This window comes from Lagopus leucura, unplaced genomic scaffold (genome assembly GCF_019238085.1).
Source record: "Lagopus leucura isolate 7727_CA_CO unplaced genomic scaffold, USGS_WTPT01 Super-Scaffold_100004, whole genome shotgun sequence".
Lineage (NCBI taxonomy): Eukaryota > Metazoa > Chordata > Aves > Galliformes > Phasianidae > Lagopus > Lagopus leucura.
The window spans coordinates 52380195-52398471 of NW_024962264.1; the positions used below are offsets into that span (position 1 = coordinate 52380195).

At 36.8% G+C, this 18277-nt stretch overlaps 1 protein-coding gene across 2 annotated transcripts in view; it reads right to left on the minus strand.

Annotated features, from left to right (window-relative positions):
* Nucleotides 1–7908: 7908 nt before the first annotated feature.
* Nucleotides 7909–18277, minus strand: part of STIM2 (stromal interaction molecule 2) — a 63753-nt gene continuing 53384 nt past the window's right edge. The window contains exons 7-13 of one of the 2 annotated variants that reach the window (XM_042871138.1): nt 17831–18008; nt 17158–17325; nt 16874–16974; nt 16364–16602; nt 13027–13228; nt 12604–12752; nt 12098–12233 (exon numbers count right to left, since the gene is read on the minus strand). In XM_042871138.1, coding sequence (XP_042727072.1) covers nt 12196–12233; nt 12604–12752; nt 13027–13228; nt 16364–16602; nt 16874–16974; nt 17158–17325; nt 17831–18008 — 1075 coding nt within the window. In that variant the 3' untranslated portion in view covers nt 12098–12195. Of the gene's footprint in view, nt 12234–12603; nt 12753–13026; nt 13229–16363; nt 16603–16873; nt 16975–17157; nt 17326–17830; nt 18009–18277 lie in introns of both variants that reach the window. The other variant, XM_042871139.1, reaches the window with a different exon arrangement.

The following is an 18277-nucleotide window of genomic DNA, read 5'->3' on the forward strand; positions in this document are numbered from 1 at the left end:
GTAAAGAAGCCATCCACAAATGTGCATACTAATTTTCCCTTGTGAAAAGGAGCAGCAATAATAACCAACAAGTTGAACGTTAGCATTTTGCTACCTAGCTGTCAAATCAAGATGTGTGAATTACAGTGCTGCCTTATCCATTCATGTTCAGAATTTAATATATGCCAGCTTACACAGTGCTTAGAGATGAAGAGCATCTTTAAAGGGATGAAAAACATACGCCCCTCTCTCCCTCTGGAACAAAAGAAGAAAATTTTGTTGGCTGTAATGCAACAAAATCAGTCACAGCTCTTTGATAACAGGTTTGTTAGCACTCCCCTGGAAAACAGGGCACTTGGGTATTCTTAACTACACCAGACACAGATCCAAAATAGCCTTTGCTGTTGCAGCAAATTCATGCCAAGGCAGGCTGATTTATTTTCATTTCCAAATCTCTGAACAATTTTGTTCTGCAGAAATACTGAAAGATCTGGCATATGCCAAAAAGACAACATGATTTTCTAAACTGAAGGGACCCTGAATATGCTGCGAGGTGCTTCAGCCCTCTGATAAGACAGATTGAGAAAGTAGATGTTAGATAGCCTAAAGAAGGCTTCAGAGAGACCTTGCTGTGGCCTTATAGTGTCTAAAAGGAGCCTACAGGAAAGATGGAGAGGGACTGTTATCAGGGAGTAAAGTGAAAAAGAAAAAGGGCAATGGCTTAGAACTAAAAGCAGGAAACTTTAAATTAGATACAAGGAGGAAGTTCATTAGTCAGAGGATGAGGCACTGGCATCATCTGCCCAGAGAAACTGAAGATGAACCACCCCTGGAGCCATTTAAGACCGGGTTGGATGGGCCTTGAGCAGCCTGACCTGGTGGAAGCTGTACCCTGTCCTTGGCAGGGGGTTGGAACTGAATGGTCTTAAAGATCCCTTCTACTCCATTCTACAGTTTAAGTACACCACCTCTTACCCAGGGAGGTGTGCAGCACATAAGTAGCAAAGGATAATATTCTTCCGGAATTAGGTAAAAAGTATCTAGTAGACTCCAGAAAAAGGAATGAGTACCTGCTACCAGGAATCCTACAGCTGATGACGGAAAAACAATTTTGATAGCTGCAGATAAAACAGAGGGAGCATAAGCAGCAGAACTGCATACTCTACTATACTACAAAGAGCAAAGCGTAGGAAAGTATACGGTCTTAACTACGTTCAGAGAAAATGCCAACAAGATTTTCTGCTTCAGCACAGCTTCACACCTTAGCAGTCCTTGTACATTGCAGTACCTCCAGATGTTCTTCAAGTAATTACCATTCAGATGAAGGCTCTGAACTCCAATGCATCTCTTCAGACATACTAAATAAGGCTCAGTTTGGCTTTCCCTTCAGCTTGCTCTACTGTTGTTCAGTAAACAGGGATAAAAGGGAGCCAAAAGTACCTGAAGAGTATCTCTCAATATGACTGATTCAATAGGAGCAAAATTAGTTCTGAAGAAAAAAATATTGTCATGGCAGCTAATATCACCTTGCACAATTGACCATACTTTAAACGTCTATCACTATTTTCTACACATTTTCCAATCCTGAGATTTTGTCAGTTGCCCTTTGCAAGAGACAAATAATACACCCTCCTTTTTTCACTACTTTGGGATGTTGAAGGACAAAGAAGTGCTCATTTTCCTTTTCAATAACATAACAAGATTCAAGACAGTAAATAGATCTACTTCAAAGTGTTTTCTTAATACATACAGATCTGATTTAGACAGAAAACATCAATACTTTGAGAGCTTCTCCCTGTGGAATCTCAACAAAACTAACACACTTGTACTGCAGTTATTAGGCATATTCATGCTGAGTACCTACAACAGTCACCTCAGACATCTGACCTTTAACAAAGCCCAGTAACTCAGTCTAGATTTGCTAGATTCTTAGAATGATGTATTTTATGCTCAAAACAAAATAGAGATACAACGACAAGATCAAAGCAGCAGAGGTATCCCAGGTCTTATTTAGGCAATGCAGATTGCAGACAGTACAAAGACCATAAACTGCATTGCATAAACCCTTATTTGCATTAAACAAGACCGAAAAGTTTATTTTACTACAAAACAACTCCATGTTAAGATAGTGATGGATCAAGCAGTTCATTAAAAGAAATGAAGACTGTGGATAGACAGCTTACTGCTTTGTTTGGTTATTTCATGCTAGAAAACTTGTCTTAAATGGAGGCATTCTTTCTTATTTGAAGTTTCACAACTGATGTTGGTTGTTCTTTTTAATTCTTTACTACATTTGGAAGCTTTGCTGTATCATAAATCTAAAGGCATGCATCAAAGCAGAAGTACTATATAATTAAAGCACACCTGAATAATTCTGCCTAGACTTGTCTAACTTTGGAGAACATCATTAGAAGTCCAAATTCAGAAGACCTGCGTCAGAAGACCTTTGCTTGTCACATATGCTGGCAATGCATGATTTTCACTAGCTTTTGACAAAACAGTTTCCCTCTAATGTTGGTGCTTCTTCAACCTCAAACAAAAGCTAACCAAAATCTGTGGCAACGTAAACTACAGCTATCCAGGCCACTGGATACTTCAACCTAGATAATAGCAGGCTATCAAAGGAAAACACTTCAAAACCACAGGATATAGTGCATTTCGTTTTGTTGAGACACAGGGTGGTCATCTATCTTGGAGCATCTCTGGCACATAATGTCAGTCACTGGAGACAAATACCAGAAAAAGCATTCTTTCCAACTGCTTTCTCTAACATTACTAGAAAATGATGATTTTTTTTTTTTTTTTTTTTAACAGCTGGGAGTAAAAAAGGAGAAGGGAATTTTCCCCCAAAGCAAAATTTTTTTTTATAATTATCTTAAAAAATTTTTCTCTACACTTCCCCGCCCCTACCTCCCCCCCCCCCCCCCCCATGAGAGTAGAAGGGGTTTAAAATAAGTTCTTCAGAGCACAGATAAATCACAGCATACAATTTTCCTTGTTCCTGTCACCAGGTCAGGCTTCATTTTATTAGTGACTGAAAACTTCTGGAGTATTTTCATACAGCTAAGCCTTACCTGTATAAAACCAATACTGATAGGAAAAGCTGTAGAATAAGTAGCATTAGATAAGATGCATGGAAGAAATGGAAATCCAGTATGAAGTTCAGAAAACATATCTAGAATGCTTTCAGCCTCCACCTCACCAAGGGTAAGCAGCATGCTGCAGTGAATCACAAGCAATGCCATGGAATTGCAAAATGGAATTGCTGAAGCTGTCAGTTTAAAAACCTAATTTGACAGGGAAACGAAATGGACTTTAATTCAGTAGCGATCAGAAGTAGTTCATCTACTAGGAAAAGATGATCTGTCTTCAGTGATTTTTTTGATTTCTGGAATTGAATCCCAGCTTGCCGAAACTCTTCATTAACTAAAGCTCAGTATTTTCACCCCATGAGATTAAAATGTTCTGCGTTCCACTTGCTTGGGTGCCAAGTTTTACAGTAAAATGAGACGTTTCTCACAATCTATGCTGTAATTAGCTCAGTCACAATATGCCAGAAAAATGAATAGTAGGTCTCCAATAGAAATAAATTTCTGAAGCAGAGCTGATCTGGCTGGGTCAGCCTACACACTTCTTCCATTTGCATATACAGTCTGAAGGGTTTGATCCAGGATACGAGGCACAAACTCAATTGAAGCCAGTGACCATCTTACACACACCCCCCCAAATTGTTCCTGAGGTAGGTTATATTGCACTGCAACTGAAAATTTATATGTTGTCAATTTATAAATGGTTTCAATTATCATTAATCCTGTTTCTCTCCAGGAGAAACTACTCTATTCGTGTTGTCTGAACACCATTCACACTGATTTCACATTCCTCACCTGTATCGTCATTCACTTGCTTATTTCACTGCAGTTTTGTCACCTGCAGATAGATGGGACTTTAGATGAAAGCTGTTCAATCTGAAGCATCAGTTGCAAGAAAACTTTTGAAAAAATAACTCTTGTTGATGCACAGCCAGTGCTTCTTTTCAGAGTTGTGAGATGTTAGCAACTTAAATCTTAAGCAGTCTTTTTTTGCTGTGGTGGGTTTTGTGGGTTTTTTGTTTGTTTGTTTTTGTTTTCAGAGGGGTGGGAATATTGACAAAGGATTCTCAATCTATTCCATACAATCAAAATCACAAGGCTATGTATCATTATGACAGTTACTTGGAAAGGCTTTTCACCTTCAGAATAAAATTAAAAAGAAAAAAAATCCAGATATTCAACATATGAAGCAACTTAGAAACTCAAAGGCTCTTTCAAGCACAAGCCATAAGCCCCAGGATTTCCAAGGCTAACTGTAGCACACAAGCTGCCAAACAGAACTGACTCCACCTTTTCCCCTTCCCAGTACAATGGCTGTCAAGGTTAATGACAGCATGATAAAGCAAAGAAATATTGGCCAGATTTCTATGCATAACAAAGAAAAGTTAAGTTGTTAAAAGTTTGTTTGTTTTAAATAAGTTTATATACTCTGGGAAAAAGTCTAAAATGAATTAACACTACATAACATTTTCACTTACACATTTTCACTTTTCAAAATGGAAGAAAGATTTATTCAACATTAAGTGTAACAACACATCAGAAATCAATATCCACTTATAAAATAAAGCAAAACAACATGAATAAACACAAGAAAATACTGTCTGAGACTCTCCAAGCAGGACATTTCTCATAAGACTCACAGGAAAAAAAAATGCAAACAAAGACTCAATTCCCAAAAACTCAGGTGTTGGGTTGTGGGTTTTTTTTTGTTTTTGTTTTTGTTTTTTTCCAGTTATAAAGCAATATATAGCTAATGGGGGGTAAACTAGAAAGGGGAATGAAATGCATCATGCTGTACAACACCAAAGAAATACTCCAACTGCATTTGTGTACAGCCTTAACAACATGCAGTAGATGAAGTCAAAAGTAAGTATAGTGTGTATATATTAGAGAGACAGAAACTAGTCAGTCCCAGGGCTTTGTTTCTTACTTCAGTTCAGTTAACAAAAACAAACAGAAGTAAATAGAGGAAGAGCAGAATCTGCGTGGTGGACAACATATCTTCCCAGAATAGTAAAGCCTTTTGAATAAGATTTAAACTGTGTACACATTTATTTGTCTTGGTCCTCTTCTTATTATGTCATCGGAAAACAACCTAGAACCAAAGACAGGCTTTATGCAAATATATACATTTTTATAAAGCTGTAATTAAACAAAACAATGCAAGTCATTCAAATTCTGCTAATCTTTTCAGTCAGGTATTAATATGCTGAACACTTACTGCTAAATCTTTTTTAAACTGAAAATAAGAGCAGGGCAAGACACTTCCCAAACAGCCTTGCTAACATACAGGGCAATTTAATTTTTTTGTTGCTTGCAGGAGAGCAGTGTGAAAACACAAATGCTATGCAATTCATTTCACAAAACAAGCCTTTCAGATCAAAAGCTGGGATGTTGGTTCAAATCAATCCACAACCTGGCAGAATTATTTTGCCAGTCTCTTCGCTTTGGTTGTTGTTGTTGTTGTTTGTTTGTTTGTTTCTTTTAACAAACCCCTAAAAACTCCCATAGCTCTTGTCAGATATTGAAAAGCAAGCAAGCACAGCGCACATGCAGATATTAGAATTAGATAGCCAAATACAACTAACTACAAAGTTCCAAGCAGTAAGGTACATCTACATTCCCCTGGGGAAACTCAATCCTATTAGGAGATGGATTTCAAAGCTGATAAAAGAACACAGGTTACCTGGTTCCCTTCAGTTCCCTGCCTATCACCCGATGACCTCCAGAAATCTGTTCTACCAACAAACTAATACGCTAGTACAAATACTCAAGATGGATGCTTCTGCAGAACACTGATTTTAATTAACTTCAGTTAAGAATGGGCTGATGGCTGACAACTGAAGACTGACCTGTATAAGACTAGATATACTGACCTTAATTTTAAAATTACTTCAAGTCTGAAAATTATTGGGCAGCATCAAGTTAAGATACAAATAAAAAAACAAATGAAGGACAATTAAGGCAGATAACTTTACCACTGAAATAAACTGCACCACTCAATGACATACTTTGCTCATCTGAAGTACAGCAGTGTTTATACAGCCATATCCAGCCGATTTAGTCTTTAAAAAAAAAAAATTAGTAATTCTCAATGACTGAGTAAAAAAAATAAAGCTGTATTCTAAACACAATCAACTATCATTACCTGCATATTTCTTTTTACTAACAGCAGAAGGATCACAAAAAACTGAGCAGAATTAAAGTAAAAGGAATGTAAAGGAGAGTTAGTTCAGATGTCATCAACGTTTTAAGAAGTCACCTTTAAGACTACTGAAATCATTATCCAGAACTGCTCTGAGGTCTGGCAATCACTTAAGTTAGTGCTGTAGCCACCAAATTTAAAGCTAGTCTGAAAATGGAATAGAAAGATCAAGGCAATGCCCTGAAAAGTTTGCTCTGCAAACTAAGGTTAATTTCTTGGACAAAGTTACTGATCTGAATGTTGAAATTGAACATATCACATCTCCAGCACTGAAAGCTGTGAATATCTTTTAGTCTTCTGATATAGGAGCAAACGATACACACCTTTGCATTCTTTTTCATTGTACGTGATGAGTAAGGATTTCCCTGTAACACTTGAGATCAACCAATTTCCATTTAAGAGAATTTCAGAGACACATTAAACATGGAACATATTCTAAGTTTGTTAAGCATGAAACTCCCAGTTACAGATCAAGAATTGATCAAACACATTTTAACTTTTGAAAGACAGTGGATTGATAAGTACTACCATCTTGCTTAGGTAACAATCAGATGCAAGAGCAATGTAGAATAACCATTTGTCTGAAATTGTTACAATCAGCATGAATCAGTGCCTTCTGCTTATGCAAGAGAGGTGGTGGTGGAGTTTCAGATCAGAACCACATCAAATGGGTTGGAAGGGAAAGCCATCTACTAAAAATATGCATGAAATTGTTGAACTACTGCAGCCTCAAAAGCACTGTTATCTAAACATTTACATGATGTCAAGCTATGACACTCCACAGGCAAAATCCTTTTTTGTTGTTATTGACTATACCCAAATCTGTGTTTAAAAGACAAAAGCAGAAATGTTTACAAGCACATGAAATCAAACAGCCTTTGCAAACAACTATTATTCAATGAAAATGCAATATCCAGGATTAAAATGCCTTGAGCAATTGGGAGCAAGCTGTGTTTCAATCACAAATCACTTCAGTCAGTGCAACTAGAACGTATTAGAAAACTATGTTCATCATCCTTAACATATTGCACAAGGAGATAAGCAAATGGTAAAGAGGTCCAAGAATCAGTAATTCCACTATTTGGCTTCAAACAAAAAATTTAAGTTAAACACTTGGGTTTATTTGCTTCTTCTCCCCTTTTTCTAAGTACATGAAAAATAAATGCTTTTTTTTTTTGCATACATTATAAAATTAGGATAGCAATCCTCCAGCAGTCTATCTTGGAAGTGGAATGAAACTATCCTGACACTGTAAAAGCTGGTGGTATGAGAAATGCTTATTGGAGCTGCTCTCTCTCCGGCACGTACTCTTTTCCCATATATTTAGAGGCAAAGGAGCAGAATACTTTAGGCTTCCATTTCTAATGCATTTTATGCAGTTAGCCATGAAACTAATGCCCAACTCTAGCACACATCTATACTCATCACAAATAAACACAAGCCTTCTTGGATTCCTAGGCTTTCAGATAAGGATAGACAGACTATTATTGAGAACTTGATGGAAAATTTTCTGCTTTAGTCAGTTGTCCATCAGAAAGTATACAGTAATTTACTAAGTAGGTGTCAGCTAAGTAGCAAAATAAAAGTATACTGTATGTGTCTGGAACTGCGCATGTGCAATTTTAAATTCCACCATTCACCAAGAAAAAAAGTAACAGCTTTAATCTCAAATAAATTCATCACAATCTGGTCATAAAGCATTCCGCATGGCAATCAGAAATATCTTTACTAAAGTTTTTGTGCTATAAGGAGAGAGAAAAATCAATCCTCAGGGAGAAACTTTGGAGAGTTGGCGTTTGTTTTTTTTCATTTTGTTTACTTGTCAGTATATTTTTTGACATGAAAACAAATAGACATTTCTTTCTTCAGGTGACAGACACATGATTCTCCCTGATGAGGCTAGAGAGCATCTACAAAGGGGCCACTATCCTGACAAAGCACACTTTAATAAAATGTTTAAGAAAGCAAAGATCCTCACCTTCAGAAGAAGGTAAACTTAAAATAAAACATATTAGCTACAAGAGTTTCAACAGAAAAACCAAAAAACTCTGATCACAACCATGCAGAGTTTAGAGCTCAGGAAGTCTGCTGCTGCTGAAGAATGATGACACCAGATTGTCTCAAACGCCTTACAGCAATCCTAGTGGTTGGATTGCTGATTGGACTCGGTGGCTGCCAGCTTACTCAAATTGCTTTAAGCAAACAGATGTAAAATTGGAGGACCTCTTAAAGTATATAATCTCCTCACTTCTGAGATGTTGACACATCAGGTACTTCAGTGCTGAAGCTGGATTTGATGTTTACCAATGAGGATCTGCCCTAGTGTCTATGATCTCAACATCCTTCCTTCCTTTCTGTACCTCATCAGATGCCTCACAATTTTTTTTTTTTTTAAGTTGAGCAAAAAAAAAAAAAAAAAAAAAGGACACTAGAGGTTTCAATAAAAACAATTCTACAGTAGTCATAACAGCAGGAACACAAGTCATTTAAATTATGAACAAATTAGACTGTAAGGGCTCAACTAAATAACAGAGAAAGCTCTATGAATTTAAATCAATTACAGTTTATGCTCCAACATACAATACTTACTGCTTCTGACCATATTAACTTAAGCTTTTAGTTATTATATTTATTGAGTAGCAGCTATAGAGTTACAGGACAGCTAGTGATAAACTGAGTGTTAAAGCAGTCTGTGCTCCAAATCTTGTTTTTAGAATACTATAACATTTTTTCTTCCAGAAGCTGGTAAAATTGTGTATTTTAAGATAGATAATACTTTTTAAAAAGTCACAGCCAATTAAGAATCTACTACTGCCTGTTTTACTTTTCAGTTACACATTCTACAGCAAATTTAATTTGGCTTTTCAGTATTTGAGCATGACTTTCACACAAATTCTCTAGGGAAACTGCTTTAGCAAGGAGTTGGACTAAATAACCTCCAGAGGTTCCCTTCCAAACCCTACTGCTGTGTGATTAGGAAGCACTGTCCCCCTCCCCAGTACCAGACTGTTTTTTCCATATGTAAATATTTACACTCTAGTATCAAAAAGCTGCTTCATCTTCTTTGGCAATGGTAGACAATTCCTCAAACTTCACATTGCAATATCTACCATCCAGCCTCAAATCTTAATTAAAACTCAATTATTGCTATAGCCTTCTCAATTGCAGACAAAAATTGAATGTTTTCTGGTAGTATTTTTCTTTATGTTGTTTTGGAGGGAAAATAAGTTCCTTAATTTTATGTATTCTCCCTTTTTACATTTTTCAAGTACTTCATAAGGCTTTTAACAACAGACTCTGAAGACTCAGCATTGAGGTGGTTCACCCTGACAAAAGTCTTTTTACATAGGTGCATTAGTACAGTCTAACAAGAACAGAGCAAGCAATTTTAGTTCAAGGACATCACTGCTACTTTATGATGACTATTTTCACAGTTATAACTGTTCAATGACTCAGAGAACACTATAATTTCATTATTTGCTATCCCATCAAGTTTCTTTTTCTTCAAACTTCACAAATATTTCCCCTAAGCTTTTCTGTATAGATGATGTTCAATCATTCCTTGACAAACAGCAAAACTCTGGATTCTTTCTGTTCTCTTAAATAATTAATCAGTATTACAGAACTTTTAAGGTACTTAAACACCTCCACGCCATCTCTTACCGTTCCTCTTCTAACCATTTCACGACCCACTGTAAGCGCTTCTGTTAACATCACTGCTACTTACTAAGAACAGAACTAACATTTATGTACAATGGAACCTAAATAGAAAATTATGGAAAAGAAGCACACATACCAGTCAATTTCAATTAGCTACAGGTTTTGTTAAAGGCTCCTTACTAGCAAAAAAATTCAGGCAGTCAGTGAATGAATTCTTTCATACAGTACAGCATGAACATTTGGCGAGGAATGAGCCCCTAATCACAGGCTGCTTGCTGGCAGTGGCACCTGTTACTGAGGCAACTAGCATACCCCTATGGAAGAGCTGAAACAATTCAGTGATCGCTGGATAAATTGCTTGTGTTCACTAGAGCAAGAAATATTTCTTTGGAATGTACCTCAAAATAAATTCCTGCTCAGTAGTAACATTTTCAGACAAACTGAATAAAAGGCACTGTTACTCAAGCAGTACATTTGTTGTCACCTACTGTTTAAAAAAAAGTTTTCAAACAATTAGCTACTGTTGCCCTAAATAGGCTTCCTTGCTACCTCATAGTATTTTCATCTTTCTGTATAAAAGCTCAACAAAAACTTTCTGAAGCACATCGAGTCTCACCTTTATATCTAAAATTATGAGTTAGTATAACAGTATACATTACAAAATTATACCATTTACTTCAGACATGTCTGAACAGCTAAATCTTCAAACTATACAAAAATAAAGTGTATGAAATCTTACAAAAGGAAGACATTAAGACATTAATAGCTAATCCAAAAAAATATAACAATAACTTATACACAGCAGTAAGCATAAGCAATGTAGCCTACAAGAGCTTTGAATAAACAGAACTCTGCAATATGTCTGAAACAAGCATCAGCTAAAATTGGAACATTCCCAAAGCACAATAACGTTTCCAATTTATTGTCTTTGCCACAGTACAAACTTTCACAAACCAGATGTCCATTGTCCATCAGTCTGTAAACAAAAGCTACTAATCCCCTCCTTGTTTTAAGAGGGTGAATATTTTCAGTCCCCAGTCAAGTTTCATATCAATCACTTGCATAAGGAATCAAGAGCTTCTTCTCTTGTTAAATTACACACATCTATATAAATTTATCATACAGCCTGCAGTGAAGTAAAATCACAGTGACAGTCCTGGGAAAAACTTTTTTTTTGTTGTTTTTTTTTAACAGCAGGACCTGAACCATTCTAATAATAAATGCATTAACAAAGCTTCCCATAGTAAAAGCGTGGCATTTCCATTTCCAGAAATCAAGTCAATTAGAAATCCTAGGTTCTACTTAAAAACCCCAAAAATCTAAAAGTGAAAAGTTTCATCTTCTCAGTCAAATATCAGTCTCTCAGTTTTACTTGCAGAGAGACTTTTCCAGTCTGTAAAACAGTAGTGCAAATCAATTAATTCTACTTCTCTTTATTTTTCTTGAAGTCCAGTAGATAAGCGTCCTAGCTCTATGGAAAGATAGGAAGATGCTCCGGTAAACAATAAACTTTGGCAAGCCTGGGAAGGCTTACTAGTTCATTAAAGCTTTTAAGTCCAAAGTGGCTTAAAAAGGGTTTATGAATAAACAAAAGGGGCAAAAAAAGAAATAAATAGGCAGAAATGAATGTAAACTGTCTGAAATTTTTAATGATTTCTCATTGACAGCTGGCACGATCTTTGACAAGAGAGTCAGTTAAATAGAATTGACCTAGAGAACATCCCATTTGAAAACAGAATGCTCAAATGGAATTACATTCCTAAAGATTAAAAAAAAAAAAAAAGAGTTCTTACAACGTTATTACAGATTTCTGCCCACCTCACTTATACTTCTTCTTAAAGAGGCTTTTTATTTTTGATGGCTTTTTGTTTTTTTCACCATTTTGGTACAGGTCCTGTGGGATGCTACTTATCCTAGGGACAGAACAAGCTTCTTGGCTGGGTTTACTATCACTGCTGGCAGAAGAGCATGAGGTGTGCCGAGGCTTTACAATTGGGATCCCACTTGAAAGCTGGTTCATGCTGCAGGACTTCTCCAAAATTCCATTATAAACTTTGCTTGCAGGACTAAAAATCATGCTTTTAGTTTCTGCCATGCCTACACAGTCAGGAGAGCCCCTAGATACATCTGCAGTTAGAGAAGAAGAGTCTCCTGTAGATGATTCCTCAAGTGAGAGTTCTTCCCGGGATACTTTCTGAGGAGAAAGTGTCTGGTACATTTCAAGACTAGACGGAGGAGACTGCTTCCTTCCAATGGACGAATTTAACGAGTCACATTCCGAACCTGCTTCCTGTACTTCCCTGAGTCAGAGCAAACAGAGGAGAAAACAATGAAACTTTAATTGCATGGTGGGATTTAAAGGAAATAAATTCAGAATTAACAGCATTAGTCTAAAAGTACCACCCACTTTTCCCTAGTAGTTAATTAACAAAAAAAACATTAGGTCAGACATTTTAACTTACAACTTGAATTATATCATTTTATTACCTAAACTTAAGTTAGTCAACTTCTGAAATCGTTTTTGTGGGTAGCAGGAATCAGTCATTTTATCTCACTGAAAAGAACAAAAACTATCTTTCTGGCACGTGAAGTCAAGAAAAGTTATGAAATGAAAGGAGAAGATTTAAGTCTATCATATACAAGAAGTTTCTTCAGGACAAGTGTCCCTACCTTTCAACAAGCTCATTTGCTCCTTCCAAAAGGAATTTAACCTTTTCCTATGAGGCCATGTAACAAGAGTAGGTACACGCTCAACATGCTGTAAGAATTGTGTTACCATCCATCTTCTCTTCGCCCAGTAGCTGACATTGCTTTTGATCCTAGTTTCAGATGTGAAAGCCAGTAACATATTGTAATGGAGAATCAGGGTTAGTTCAGTGCACCCTGGATTGTAACATTACTTAACTGCATATGACATACTAGCTATTTACATATTCATACCAGACAAGAACACTCTCTGCTCCCTGTGAACTCTATTATTTATATTATCCTACAGATTACTTTAATTTCTGACTTGGTTCAATCTCTAATTCTAAACTGATAGTTTCAAATAATCCTATCAGATTTCCAAGTGCTGTTTGCTAGTCTCCGTACCATTGTTTATCAGCAGAGAAGTAAATGGCTTCCTCCTCCTCTTCAGTTCGATAAAGAGCTGGACAGCTCGACACAGAAAGGATGTCAGGGTCAGGGGAGTGCAAAGCATGCTGAGACTGTGGAGATGATGGCACAACATTGCGTCTTGATCGACACAAGCTACTGCTTCTTGCCAGTGTGCTTGGAGGTTTTACAATGGACCCTGAGGCAAAGAAAAAGCAAACCAAAATCCCCCAAGTGACATTGATGTTAATAATATCTACTCTGAAGACTAAATAATAGGTGTCTGCTTCAGCTACAGTGATTCTTAAGCAACTTCATTATAGGCCAATTATTTAGAGGACATTGCTTAACTGTTTAGAGAGAAGACAGACTGACATTGCCTTATACATTCTACAGTTAGATGAAGCAGCTAACCAAGATCTAACTGCAGAAGTTTTGCATCTGCCAGATACTACCGTCTGTGCGCACCACTGGCTCACTACCCTCTCTTGAGATCAAGACTCCCAAGCCCTTATAAAACAAGAACAGCTGTGCTAAAATTAGTATGTTAGGCAATATCCTGCGTTTTACTTGTGTAGTAATTTGAAGCTTAAAGAGTTTATGAAAGTTTTGCAAGTAAGTGCATCTAGCCAAACAGCCAACTGAATTATACTGCATTAGTTGAAAATTAACATTAGACACAGAAGACTAATTTATCATATTTCATTTAAATTAAAAGATAGTAAATATATAATTAAGCCTCAATTCAAGCTCAAGAATTTTTGATAACATTTTCTTTTGCCATGCAAGTTACGAACTTCAGGAAAAAAATATTAATGGGTGGAGACAGCAACACAAGAATTGATGATTCAAGAATTAATGTGAAGGGACAAACTATTATCTTCCTCACCCAATTTCTCCTTCAGAAGTTGATTAAGTAGCAATACTTTTATGTAAAGAAACTACAAACCTACTTTCAGGCAAGCTGTTATCAGCCTCATATGCCTCTTCAAAGTGTCCCACAGAATGCATCACTTTGCTTAAATAAGACTGTTCCTGGTGTTCAAGATCTTTGTCTAACTCAGTACACCACAGATCCAGGTATTTTTTTTGTTTGTTTTTGGTAGCACAAGCCTTGTTTTTATGAACAAGGATGCCTAGCCCTAACAAAATGCTTTCTTTTTTTTATATGCCAGTTTAGCAACCACTAGATTAGTTTCTCTTCATGGAATCTCAGAAAAGGTTCAGTTCCTGTTTTCAGTGCTGGAAGTCACAACTTTCACAAAACAGCAAACAGCTGCATCTTTATCAGCACTCAGATTTTGTGATCTACTGGGCTGAGGGATAAAGAATGGCTTCCAAGTTCCAACATAACAGCTGTCATGTAACTCAAACTTTTGATTTTACTTTGAGGAATTCCTGCTGACCTGAAATACAGGTATTAACAGCTCAGAAATAAGGTTTTGCCACTACAAAGATATGTCTATGAAACAGAAACCTGGAAGTTTACTGAGGTGAAACTACAGAATCCATTAAGGAAACATGTACTGTGTGTCCAGGTCAATTAGATGCCATTCTACTTGATGGTGTAAAAACCAAGACTGAACCATCGCTGAGAGGAATTACAAACATTTTGTTTACTTGTAGGTGCATACACGCCTACATTAGTGTAGGGATTATGAAGGATTAAGCTATGACAACTTAACATTTAGAATTTTCAAGTACAACTGAAACACACTATGCTGAGGAACTAGCAAAACCTTAATCAGCCAATGAAAAACATCAAGTTTCACTACCCCTTTCTTATAATGACTTCATTCCATTCTCAATCACGTTTTTCCTAATCCCCTTCTGTTCTTCAGTTCAGGATTGATTAAACAGATCTTAAGAAGAGATCAAAGGACATCAGGCCAGGTAATGAGCCCAGACCAGTAAGCTCAGTAGGTTCATACACTAAAACAGTGCTGCTTGTAACTGACCTCTCTACACATTGCCTTTTATCAGACATTTTGCCTCTGTCTTTCCTAGTGTACATTTGTCATTTTTGTCTAAAGGATGGGAATTTTAACCATTATCAACCTATCACATAATTTTACTACTCTTGAACTGATTTCAGCAACATCATCATATTTTCTTTCCCTGCTCCCAAAGCATTTCCAATTCTGAGATTGTTTTCTTTTATTATGTTTTTTTTTTCCTTGTTGTTTGTTTTTCACTGAGTACAAACTTTAAAATCACTTCCATGAAAGCAGACTCACGCCTTACCAAAGCTCAGAAAGCACATTTAAAGTTTTTTGTAATATTATTGCATCCATTGGTCATCCAAGGAATTTGTTCATAAGGTTTAAATCAAAGTCCTCATAGTAAAGATTATAGAGACAGTATTCTTTAGAAAGTGATCAGAACTTGCAGAAGAAAGTGTTGCAAGGGTTTTCAAAGAGGCCTGTAGAATACATGCAAGAAGGCTGGTAAGATCAGAAGGAAAGCGTGCCCAAAGCATATGGATTGAAACCAGCTAAGTGGCAAACAGTCCCATTATGCAACTTTAAAACACTAATTCTAATTTATTCAGAGAATTCCAGCCCTAGAAGAAAAACATACATATGACGAATGCTTTCTCCATACTTAATATTTAGCTTGATGCTTCTTGAACAGCTACCATGGGAACTCATCTTTTTGAGCCTAGTTAATCACAAGTTCCCTGAAAAAGGCTCGTGTTGACATAATGACTCAAGATATCAGGGTGGTCTGAATCCCCAGTGTATATATTTTAATCATAGTTTAACCAAAGCTGGATCTTCCTCCCTCCAGCATTTGGCCTCTGTGCTTCACACTCAAACAACTCAATGCATCTCAACATAAACGTTCTCCCTAAAAGCTTCCCTTGGACAACAACAAGAATTTCTTTCAGGCACTGAAGAATGTTTGAATAGATATGCATCACACTGCCTCTCAAACAAAGGGTAAGATCTACCCTGTAGCTGAAGGGATCCTAGGCAAACACCATCTCTGTCATCAGAAAGAACAGGTGCACTAAGAGAAATTCAACATTATGGATAAATTGGAGCTTAGACAAAACATGCAAGTACAACAAGCAGACTTTCAAAGCCTTAGCCTTTGAATCCTGCATTCCCCCTTCCTTCCCAGTCTCCAACAGTGAGAGGGAATAAAGGCTTTACTGCAAAACTTCATTTTCAGTTTATGCAAGTCTTGAAAGACACCTGAAAAAGTTACCTCAAATTTTATTTCTTCCGACTTTGCTCCAACTCTTATTTTTAGCACTCTCCTCTTGCTTGAATTTAAAATCCCATCCCTCCAAAGCTTTTCCGCTTTTTTTACTGAACTTAACACTTACCATGAAACTGTGAAACTATTGGAGGAGTATCTTCATCTAAGTCATCAACTCCCCCTGCAATTGGATAAGGAGGAATGGAAACTCGGGGCATAACTACCCAGCTGTGATCAGAGTAGAGAGAAGAGGTCAAGCTTGGTAGACCAGAATTGTGTGCTATTTGAAAACCACAAATCTTCTCAATCTGTTGCCACCGATAAAGACGCTCCCGCAAGCAGGTTGTCAACTCAGACAGTGCTTTCCTGAAGAAAAATCATACATTTAAAATTACATTTTTACTGACAAAGCAACACCTGTGCAGTCATTCTAGAATACCTCAAGGTTCATTAAGACAGTCCAAAAATTCCCAACATCGATGTATTTTAATCTATTCACATAAACATGCAAAAACACTAAGTTCCATAACTCTGATTCAATTGTTCCAGGAATTCACAATTCACTTCCCTCCAAGAAAAAACAAAACAAAAACAAAAAAACAAAAACAAAAAAAACACATTCTGGTATTAGACTTACTTGGCTTCAAGGATTTTATGGTCCACCTCATCCAGTGAAGAGCTGTGTGCAACATGTAATGTTCCAAACACGGTGCTTCTCTTCTTTTTTATCTTTTCTGCCTAAAAAGCAGAAATGCACAAATTAAATACATAATGCATACAGCAATATACATGCAAAATAGATGAATAGTATAAATCAGCTCGAAGCAGAAAAGGTACCCACACACTTACCCGAGAACTTTGTATTTAACGTTAAATTTATTTAGCAGAATATTGGTCTTTACAAAACAGTGAAGTCATTACCTCATCTTTGGCGATTGCTAATTGCATTTCAGCATGCTGTCTTTTGATATTGTAATATTGTACTTCAACTTCATGCGTTAACTGAAGCCACTTCTGCAATGCTTCAGGAACAGACCAATTACTTCTCAACTCAAATTCCTTCTCAGCCTTTTTTAGAGCCATGCGCACCTGACAATCAAAAAGAAAACATCACCAAGATTATCATTAGAACTGACAGTAAAAGAATATGAAATACAAACATCTTTTTATCCCACAGCAACACTTAGGCTTTACAAATCTTTTGCAAGTGTCACTCCCTCTCAGGAAGTACAGCAAACATTTCTGAAACTATACAAGGGCTGCTCTGAATGTTATTATACCTCCTCCTACACTGGTCCACAACATGCATTTGACCTGCTACTACTAAGAAGAACAAGACGAAGCCCCTAGTTCCCAGTAAAACTTCTGTAATCCTGCTCCATGAATCTAGTTACATATGCTCCTAAGATCATAAAGTTCTACATAATAAAACACAACTGAAACTACAATGACAATTGACAGACTTTGCTTTAAGTACTTTTAAGACTTCTCCATTCAAATCTAGTATTGGAGAAAGACTGTTTTAAACAATTCCAAAGTTATAATAAAGCAAGAACCAAATTTAAGTCAGCATTAAAATACAGTTTGCAGATACCTGCACCAGCTCCTCCTCTGCATATTTGAGCCTGCTGAGCTCACATTCAGCTCCCTCCCTCAACTCCCTCAGGCGATGAGCTTCACGTTTGGCATCATTGATCTCATCCATCATTTTGCGCTCCAGATTTTGTTTTTCCACAGCTACGTTTCTATTCTCTTCCTGTGCTTTCTCAAGTCTTCACAGTTGAACAGAAAAAAAAAAAAAAAAAAAATGAGAAAACACACAGCATGTTTGTTAGAAGTTACCATCCTCCAGAGAAGAAAAAGTGTTCAACATCACAACAATATAAATTGAATGGATACAAATTGAAACAGAAGACTCTCTCTGGACACCAGGAAGAACGCTTGTGCTGTGCAGGTGAGCAAGCATTGGCACAAGATGCCCAGAAAGGCTGCGGAGTCTCCCTCCTCAGAGATCTTCAAAAAGCCACCTCGATGCGATCCT